The sequence below is a fragment of the Serinus canaria genome, chromosome 13 (genome assembly GCF_022539315.1).
Source record: "Serinus canaria isolate serCan28SL12 chromosome 13, serCan2020, whole genome shotgun sequence".
Lineage (NCBI taxonomy): Eukaryota > Metazoa > Chordata > Aves > Passeriformes > Fringillidae > Serinus > Serinus canaria.
The window spans coordinates 8,919,383-8,929,697 of NC_066327.1; the positions used below are offsets into that span (position 1 = coordinate 8,919,383).

At 42.6% G+C, this 10,315-nt stretch overlaps 1 protein-coding gene across 1 annotated transcript; it reads left to right on the top strand.

The window, feature by feature from the left end:
• The first annotated feature begins 3,898 nt into the window (after positions 1 to 3,898).
• CAMLG (calcium modulating ligand) lies at positions 3,899 to 10,289 on the top strand. Its single transcript, XM_009091375.4, has 4 exons — positions 3,899 to 4,083; positions 5,196 to 5,650; positions 6,536 to 6,601; positions 8,333 to 10,289. Exons 1-4 carry the CDS (start codon positions 3,921 to 3,923, stop codon positions 8,522 to 8,524), a joined length of 876 nt encoding a protein of 291 aa, XP_009089623.2. The 5' UTR covers positions 3,899 to 3,920; the 3' UTR covers positions 8,525 to 10,289.
• Positions 10,290 to 10,315: the final 26 nt, after the last annotated feature.

The following is a 10,315-nucleotide window of genomic DNA, read 5'->3' on the forward strand; positions in this document are numbered from 1 at the left end:
TGCTAGATATAAAACCTCACAATACTGATCATGATTTGCAGGGAAATTCTTTCTAAGTGCATCCAGTGATTACAGACAGAGCATCTCAATGTTCAACTTAATGCTTTAAGTAGCAATGAAAGAAGTGTTCATTGTGAAATGAACAAATGCTTGTGTAGAATCCAGTGCTTGGATTGGATTATGGCTAATAGGACTAAAGGTAAGCTTAACCTGGATAAGGTGGCTGAATTTGTTGAAGCTTTTAATAAGTCAGTATTCTAATTTTAAAAACAGTGGGAAGAGTGGGCCCTACATGAGACGGATTTTAAAGAGTCATTGGCTGAGTTGGCAGCAAAAGTAGACTTAGGTAGATTGTAAGCTTTGCTTTTCTTCAGTAAAAGGAATAGTTTTATTTTCTATTTATGAATGGTGTGGGAGGGGAAGAGCAAGGAAGGTTATCTCAGATTTTGTTTGGTTTATGTTCAGTAGACTTTTGGTTCATGTTTAAGTGAATGATGGGCCCCTCAGATCTGGTGTGTTTCTGAAGCAAGTTTGTTGGCAGCACTTCAGACCAAATGTTGCTGTGCAAAACTGAATATTCTGACATTAAAACTGGAAAATTATTTTTCCAAGAACAAAATTATTATATTGAATTTGAAAATTTGCATATGGTTGCAGACATGCCTGAAGTTTAAAAAAAAAAAAAAAGGTTTTTTTGCTGCAGCTGTGTAATGACCCCATGTCCAAGGCCAGTGTGCACCAAATAAAAGCTTTGAATATACTCTGAGATCCTGGCAGAGCTACACATCGAAGCTGATCTCGGACTGGAAGTAAAAACTTATATACAAAAAAATTTAAATAATTTTATAGAGGTGTATTGATAATTCTTTTGTTTTCAAGATAAAGCTATCAGTGATAGCCAGCAATGTAAAAAGTATTTAAGTTACTGTATTCTAATGCCCATGGAAGTGTTGCATATGGAAAAATCTTGGTTTGCTTTTTTATTTAATAGTGGTGAATTTAAAGGTCTTTCAAACTTTCTGGGGCAGGTAACTTGAAGAGGTAAAACACTTTTGAGTGGTCAAATGTACTGTGCTTAGGACATTTGGAGATTCAGATGTCAGTGGAGTCAACATCTGGGTACACATTTGCTCCCATTTCAGGCTGTAGCTGCTATTGGTTGTCAGAATTTGCCTCACTTCAGGGGAGGAGTTCCTTGGGAGAAATGTTCTTGAGCACAAGCAGCTCAAGTTCAGAACAATGGCTTAAACAGCATGAAAAGATTATTGTAGAACCAATTTAAGCTTCCCTGTCTGCTGCCTCTGTAGCAGACAGAAATATATTTACTTGAACTGCTTTTCAGAGAATTGCACAGTTTCTAGTCATAGTGAAGACTTGTCTTTTAAGTTTTGACAGTCTGATTTTTAGGTTTTTTTTCCCCAGGGAGGGGAAAGGGGTCTCTTCATTTAAACCATAAATGGAACCTCTGCACTTGCATAGGTTCTACCCTAAACCTTGTGTTTTGGGTATGTTATCACTCAGATGTTGAGTTGAAAACCATCCTTGCATCAAATAGCCCACGCAGAGTCTATTTCTTACTGAGACTGTATTTTGCTACTATATCCCTTTTTTAAAGAAACATAAATACTGGAGATGGCCTCGTTGCTTTATGTCCACCAGACCAATGGCTGAAGATATCAGTCCTTGTGGCAGTTAACAAGTTTGAGTCCCTAAGTTTTACAGAGCAAAACATGATAAATGAGTCAGATGAACCCTCTGGGTGTTCTCTTCACTTTGGAGGAAATTCTCTATTAAACTTTGTTCGTTTATTCCCTTGCAGTGGGGAAGGCCTGCTGGTTCACTGGTACTGCTGTAATGGCAGTACAGGGAACATGAACACACACACTACCTGTGATTGCTTTTTTACATACAGTTGAAAAATGAGGACACTGAAGATGGACTGCAAAAGTAGGCAAGAGTGGTTCTGGTACTTAGATCTCAGCACCACAACTCCACCACTGTAAATGTGTGGTCAAGGTGTGTCTCTTTGTAGTCAAACACGTTTTAAAAAAAAACGTTCTTATTTTGACACATTAGTGTTCAGCCAACATTGTTACCATCCATTTTACTTTGCTTTCATTATTGTTTTTAAATTAATATATTTGAGTCTAAGTCCACATAGGCTACGTTGCAATAACTAGAATGATTCACTTTTATTTAGAATTAATTTCTTAACAATTTAATCAAAGATGCAGAGTGGCTGTTAAGGGACCATTAAATGTGATTTTAAGGTTCTGTTTACTATTATGGATGTAATCCTTATAGTAAATTTAATTTTGTAAAGTAGTGTATAATATTGTAATATTAAATCTTTGTTCTCTGAACTCAAAGATTTGATCTTCAGTATGAAGTTATAAATCTTCCCCCTTCTGAATTTGAGACAGGATTTACTTGTCCTCCTTTTTACAGTTTGTAATTTTCACTGTTTTATTCCTGTAAAAAGTCATTTATAACACATGCAAATGCTTATTTTATCTGTGCTAATTTATCAGATTTGGCTACTCAATAAAATTAATTGAAAGAACTCATGCCAGTCCATCACTCTTTTCTTATAAACAGAACAATGTGTTTAATTGAGATAAATACCATGTTGGTCACTGGAGCTAGCTGACAGTGATGGTTGGAATTTAGCCTTCAGTAGCATTCCAAGATGGTGATCAATTTTATTTTAGGTAAATGTATCTTTTAGGTCCTGTATCTTCATTTAACATCCCATTATTTCAGCAGCTTTTTCGTAAAAGCCATTCCATCTTAATGCTTGCAAATTTTTTTGAGATGTTGTCACTGCTGCCTCTGGCCCACTATAGATGAGATAATACATGAGCTTGATACTCTGACTTCTGTATTTAACTGGTTTTAAAATCAGAATTCTCTCATTCAATATTGTCGAAATAATAATTGGATTTGTCAGCTCTGGTTTTTTTGGGTTTTTTTTTTCCCCAATATACCTAACACTGCCCTGCTGCTGCTGAACTCCACCACTGCTGTAGTGGCTGGGGGATCAGCGGGCACCTGTCCTGGCACGGGGCTTTGGGATTGCGGGCTCTCAGGCGAGTCCCGTTCCGGGCAGGGATTGCGGGCTCTCCCGGTGAGTCCCGTTCCGGGCAGGGATTGCGGGCTCTCAGGCGAGTCCCGTTCCGGGCAGGGATTGCGGGCTCTCCCGGTGAGTCCCGTTCCGGGCAGGGATTGCGAGGTCTCAGGCGAGTCCCGTTCCGAGCAGGGATTGAATGAGTCCTGTCCTGCTCCGGGTAGTGCCCCCGGGCAGGGGCTGCAGCTCTGCGGTGCCAGGGCCGTGCAAGGCAGTGGTGCTGATGGGAACGCTCTGTGTCATGGGGCTGGTCAGGTGAGAGAAGAGTAACGTGGCAGCTTCACCACCTGGCGCACCAGGCGCGGTGTACCGGATTTTTGGCGCACGTAAAGATGAATATTGTGCAAACCGGATCTTACTGGGAAGAAGTCAGCTCCCTGTTCGATAATGCCAGTGGCTCTGGCGTCCTGGAGCGATGTTGTCCGTGGGTGTTTCCTCGGTGTGCCCGTCAGTCCCGCGGCGGTACAGTGCCAGGGCGGAGGCTGTCCCGAGTGTGCAGCGGGCCAGCTCCGCCCTGACCCGGGGTGTCCCCGTCACCCGGGTCCCCTTAACGCCGCCATCGCCCCTTCCCGGCCTCTCACCGTGACGTCACTCCTGAGGCCGGGGCGGCCATCTTTAGTGCGGGCGCCGCGCCGTCAGAGAGGGGCGCGCGGAGTGCTCTCCCAGCGCGCCCCGCCCTTCTCCTGCCCCTAGCCAAAATGGCGGCGCCCGCTTCAGCAGCTGGAGGCGGGTGGTAGCGGCGCCTGCGCGCTGGGCGGGGCGGGCCCGCGGTGCCGGGCCTGCGGTGCCGGGGATGGCGGACAGCGGCGCGGGAGAGGAGCCCACACCGCCGGGGCTCCCCGCGGGGCTCTCGGCGTCCCAGCGCCGCGCAGAGCTGCGCCGCAGGAAGCTGCTCATGAACTCGGAGGAGCGGATCAACCGCATCATGGGCTTCCACCGGCCCGCGGCGGGCAAGGGTGAGCCCCGTGGCGGGTGCGGCGGGGCTGTGTGAGGGCTCCGGGGCTGCGGTGACGCCTCGGCCTCTCCGGCCGTGCCCACTGCCCGCGATCCCCTGGTGAGCGGCTGGCTGCCCGCAGGGACAGGGCCGGCTGGCTCCCCGGTCCCTCAGTGCCGCCTTCGTTCGTAGGGATGCCTCAAGCAGCCCGACCTGCCCTGCTCCGCCAGGGACCCGCCCATAAAATCCCTGTACCCTCAGAAAGGTCGGGACTCGGGCCCGGCACGGTCCCTAGATAGCGAGCATACAAGCTGTCATTTCACTGCAAGTAGTTTTTTTTTAGTTGAAGAAACGAAGAGCCTCCCCCATGTTTTTAGTTAGGAGCTGCTGGCTTTCATAGCTGGCTTTTTATAGCAAAGTTGTCTCACATTTGGATAGCGACATAGATGTTTGTGGTTGTTATGCAGAATTTTCTTGCAGAACCATATCCTAGGTAGCTCAGTTATATCTCCAAATGGGCTGTCTTGTCAGGAGAGAGTTTTCAGATTTCGGTTTACAAGGATGCCCATGAGCTGTGAATCAGTCTGACACTGAAAAGTACTCCTAAAGTGTTAATTCTTGCACTGTGGTAGGTCCAGACCGTTCTTGATTTGCCTTTTGTTCTCTGCCATCACCTCTGTCTCTGTAAGATGGGTCTTCAGGCTTTATACAGAGCAGGTTAACACTGCCCTGCCTCTGACACTAGACAGCAAGCTAAAGTGCTTGAAGTGCTTCTGTTTACTTATTTTTCAGGTATTCATCCTCTTCTGGTTGATACACTTTCTGCAAATCTTGTTGGGTTTTTTTTGTTTTTTTTTTTTTTTAATGTCAGTCCATGTATTGGGATCTTTCTGTTTGTGTGTGCAGTGCTGTTGCTTAAGGAAATTCAGTATTTTTAATATCTCCATTGCTTCAACTTCTGACTTGCATTGCACAGCTTTATGTCTTGTGTCTGCTCCATGAAGAATGCCCTCTTTAATCATAAATCTGTCTTTTCTCTTGAGAAGCAGAGACCCAGGATCCTGACCCAGTATAGCTGAAGTGTTGTTCCATGGACACGGCGTACATAACCCTGTTTTTATTTTTCTTCCTTAGATGATGAAAGTCACACAGAATTAAAGCTTCAGCACGAGCAAGATAAATCAAACTCCCTTCCCATTCCTTCAGTTTCCAAGCGGATTGTGCTGGGTGATTCCATGTGTAATGTGACAGGCTCGACCGACCATGCAGGCAGCATAGCAGAGCTCAGAGGGGACAAGGACTTGTTTGCTAAAGCCCCAGAGCTGGTCACTGAGGGGACAGGCGACCTCCGGCAGCGGCACAGGGGAGAGCTGCCCTCTGAGGCTGCGGCACGGCCACCCAGACACGGCTTGGAGCAGTACCTGTCCAGGTTTGATGAGGCTCTGAAGCTGAGGAACCAGCTGATGAGTGAGAAGCCAAGCCAGGAGAACGGGAATGCGGCGGAGGAGTTTGACTCTTTCCGCGTTTTCAGATTGGTGGGGTGTGCTCTGCTCGCCATCGCGGTCAGGGCTTTTGTGTGCAAGTACCTGGTGAGTTCAGGGACACAGTCCTGGTGGGCTTTGCTGCTTGCTGCAAATTCTTGGGAAATATCTGAGGCTGATTGGTAACGACCAAGTTGGGAATTTCAAGCACTCTTTACATTTCCAAAAATTGTAGAAAACCTAAAAAAAAATCAGTGAATTCTACGAGATTAATCTGCTACTAGCACAGCCACTGTGTAATGACTGAGAGCACATTTGGTCTGTTGTGGTTCAGGAGCAGATGCACTAGAAAAGTTGTTGCACTTAAATCTCCTGCAAGTTTATTCCCATCTTGGTGAGCATATGAGGCAGTGGCTCCTCTAGTTCAGGGTCTACAAAAGAATAGTAGAGTGAGAATGGAGTTCTCATCTGTGGAAATGTCCAAGACCAGGTTGGATGAAGCTTGAAGTAACCTGGTCTCGTGGAAAGTATCCCTGCCCATGGGTTTGGAATGAGATGGCTTTTCAGGTCACTTTCAACCCAAGTAATTATGTGATTGTAAGAATAATAGTTGTACCAAGATATGTAGATCCTACTCATTTATCAGCCTGGGAAAGGTAGTTCCTCAGTATTCCAAGTGCCAGCCAGAAGAACAGCACAGAGGTGTGATGCAGGTACAGCCGTCCAGCTCCTGGATTCCTGGGCTCAGTTTTATACCCTGCTGTTCTCTTCTGCCATTTCAGTTCTTTAGGCTCAAAGAAGAGAGGGCAGAACTTAATTTTTGGCATGTAACTTGTCTGCTTAGATTGGTAGTGCTCAAGAACAACATTGCTCTGTTCCACAAATAAATTTTTACCAACTACTTTTCTTTTTTGCTTTGGAAGCATTAAATCTTTGTGTTTCTTAGCTATTCTGACCAAGTTAATTTTTATATATTCTTTTCTGTTCCTTCAGTCGATATTTGCACCATTTCTTACTCTACAACTTGCTTACATGGGGCTGTCCAAGTACTTTCCAAAGGTAATTTTTTTTTCCAGAATTAGATTAATTTGAAGTGTTTTCAATTTAAACTTGTGTTTAGATTGTATTGTTTTAGGACTAATGCATGTGAAGTATTCTTCCCTTGTTTTAAACTGTAGAGTTGAATGACCAGTGCTGATAGTTTATACTAGTTTTTAATCTTTCCAGATTTAGTCCAGAATCTTTTTTAAAGTTGCAGTGAAAACATGGACTAGGAGCTTGTGTAACTGCAATCTAATTAAAAATGTTTGACCAGGAAATCCAGGTAGCTCTTTCATGTCTTCAGAAAACTTGATTTTCTTCTAGACCATGCTCTTGCCTGTTTATTATTTGCTTTGCTAAGCAGCTGTTCTGCATATAATGTCTGGGTGAAATCTGGGAGAGTGTTTGCTAAAAGAATGAGGCAGAATGTTGAGTTTCAAGGGCTCTACATTCAACTGCTAGTATTGGTTTGAGTGGCAGCCTGAAATGAGACATTTATCTGTGTGTGAAACTTGCTGCTTATTAGCAAGATTTGCTATACTACTTGCTTTATATATTTACAACGGGTAATTGTTCCTGAAGCATTTGTTAGGTGGATGATTTTGTCAGCTCTGTGGGGAAGAGTGGGATTGAATGATGTTCAATCCATAGTTAAAAGGGAAAATTTGCATTTGAAAAGGAATAATAGATTACTTGTAGAAAATCAGAAAAAATCAGCAGTTGTTTTGTAGTGAAGTATATCATAATAGTCATTCTAAGCTGATGTGTCACAACACAAAACAGTAAGATTAGCCTTAGATTTGCATAAACTCATCTTCTACATCATCTTGTTTCTGGTGTACTTAAAATCCACTCTTCAGTTTCAGAATTCAAGAGGTGGCTCCTTTCCACAACTTGCTTTTACTGCAGTTAGACGTGGGTGGGTGAGGTCAATCCCTTTGTTAACCTTAATTTTTCTCCCATGAAACAGCAATATTCTTGAAAGCCTAATTTAGACTATATTAAATTAAAATACCCAACAAGTATCATCAAATTATTAGAATTTACAGCCACTGTTACATTTTCCTGCCTGTCAGACTCGCTTCCATGGGATTCCTCATCTTAAGGATGGAACAGCTTTCAAAAGGTTTTGGAGCATTTCTGAGTTCAGAGGATAAAACTGCCAAATTAAGTTGTTCTAAAACAGAAACAGTTGGTTTTCAACTCTAAAAAAATTTTCTGTTATAAAACTTAAAAGTATTTATGGGGTTTTGAGCAATCTAGTCTAGTGGAAGGTGTCTCTGCCCATAGCAGGGGATTGGAAGGAAATGAGCATCAAGGTCCCATCCAACTCAAATCATTCTGGGATTCTGGTTTTTTGCTGAATAGTGTGATGAGATTAATCCATTTCTGACTGGAGATGCCAGGCTTGGCTTCTTACACCTAGATTTCCTTTGTCTGGCCATGTTCCCACTCATGCAGGAGCAGCTGCCCAGCCTCACATCTCAGCCTGCTGGGAGAAGTAGTGTGAAGGAGGCAGAATATCCGGGATGAATTTGATCTGCTCCTTAGCAGCCTCTCTCTGGTAGATCCATCACAGCAGGAATCTGTGTCTGGGGTAAGGGCTGTGACCCTGGAGCGTGTCTGGACAGAATCTGCTGCTCCTACCAACAGATTTGGAACGTGTGAAATTGGCACAGCATTGGTGACACGTAAAGCAGAATTGGATTAGGAGAACTAACATGATACTGGTTTTTCTCTCCCTTCTAGTGTGAGAAGAAGGTGAAAACGACAGTACTGACTGCTGCTCTTCTCCTCTCTGGAATCCCTGCAGAAGTGATCAGTCGCTCCATGGATACCTACAGCAAAATGGGAGATGTTTTCACAGACCTTTGTGTCTATTTCTTTACTTTTATCTTTTGCCATGAACTTACTTTGGTTTTTGGCTCTGAAGTACCATGACGGCTGTAGAATCCCACACAGTAGCTACACTAAAGCTTTCTGGACTGTGTTCCTTTTAACATTTGACTGTGCAGGCAGGTCTAAACCTTCATTAAAATTCTTACCTGTTGGAATGCTTGAAAGGGGCCTTAAATCCAGTAATTTTGGGAAAGGGAGAGCAGGGTCCCTGACTGCCAGTTGTGTTCGTTCAGTTTATTTAAATACTGTGTCTGCATATTACAAATGTGAAGGTTAGGATGCAAGTGACAGTGGATGATTTATTTGTTTTAGTTAGGTGATGCCCTTCTCAGCCTCCTTCATAAACATTTACAAAGCTGCCTTTGCTCTTTTCAGTGAGAACAGGAAGAGAATTTGCTTCAGCAGAACCATATATATGTGTATATCCTGTATGACTATAGCTAACAAGACCTGCTCATTTTGTGGTGTTCCCATTTTTTAAAGAAAGCTCTAAAGAAAAGAAATCCCTGTATTCTCTTCAAATGTTCACGTTCAGAATATTGAACCAAGTAGCTGCTTCTGGAGAACGTTGGTGAAAATTGCCACTTTGTTGTCCTTATCCTTGCCTTGCCATTCATTACTTGTTGTGATTGTGATTAATTTGATGATTGTTGTGGAAAAGAGCTAGGCAAAACCAACAGCAAGAAGGTCCTGGTGCTTATAAAGTCATTAATCAAAAAGTAAGAAGAAGGAGAACTAATCACATCTGTTTATGAGTTTCCAGCAACCTAATCCTGGTGTAGCTCACACCTGTGCTTTTTGATACTTTTTTTTTATATTAACAGTTATCTCATGAGAATTTTACATATTGGCATCCAACCTGCAGTATCAAATCTTTGCTCTAGTGTTTGTAAAACTTACAAGGGAAACAGTTTTGTTTTCAATCTCTTAGGAATTTTGCACAGTGAGAGGAAGTGTCATTCCAAATAGTCACACTGATAAATCTCTGGAAATCTTTATTGAAGCTAAATTTGGTAGTGTTTTCAGCTTTCTGTTTAAAATCGGGACTTTCAGGTAGTATAGGCTGTTGCCTATTTTTAGCATGGCAAACCACATATTTAACTTGGTGTTTTCCTGCAGAGGGTTTTTTAGGGAGCAGATGTGTTTAATGTACCTCTCTAAACGGCCCAGCTTTCAGCTGATTTATTCTCTGTTAATGCTTCCTCCTGTAATTTTAGTGATGCATTTCTGACTTTTAAATTAGATACACGTTTGTGACCTCAATACAAGAACCTTATGTTTTGATTTGACCATTTTCATGGGGTTTTTTTAACTGGTTCTGTTATGGTGAGTATTATATTACAGATGTACAGGGCTGGGTTGCAGAAAATTCTAATTTAGGTCTATTAGCACAGATACTGATTCAGCAGCTTTAAATTTATTTATATTAGATAGTCATTTTAGAAAATTGAAATTACAGTAATTTAAGATAAGGTTGAGATATGTAAATAATGAGTTCGCTCAAAAATTACTTGTTCTGATTCTCTATTTATATGCCCAAATGTAATACAAATAAATTGGAAAAAATCCCTATACCAGTACCTGCAAAAAGCTATGAATTTTTAATGCTTACCATTAATCAGGTAAATAGCCTTGGCATGGGCAGAGCACCGGGAGGGGTGCTAAGAAATTGAAGAAATCTTGATGAAGAAATGGAGATCAAGAAACCAATCTTTTTTATTCCGTTTTTAACTTACCTCTGTTGGTGTACATAGTTCTGTTTCATGTTTATTGCCGATTGTTTTCTATTAAAAGCCTGTTTGTTACCCATTTCCTCGGCGCTGTGTGCGGCTG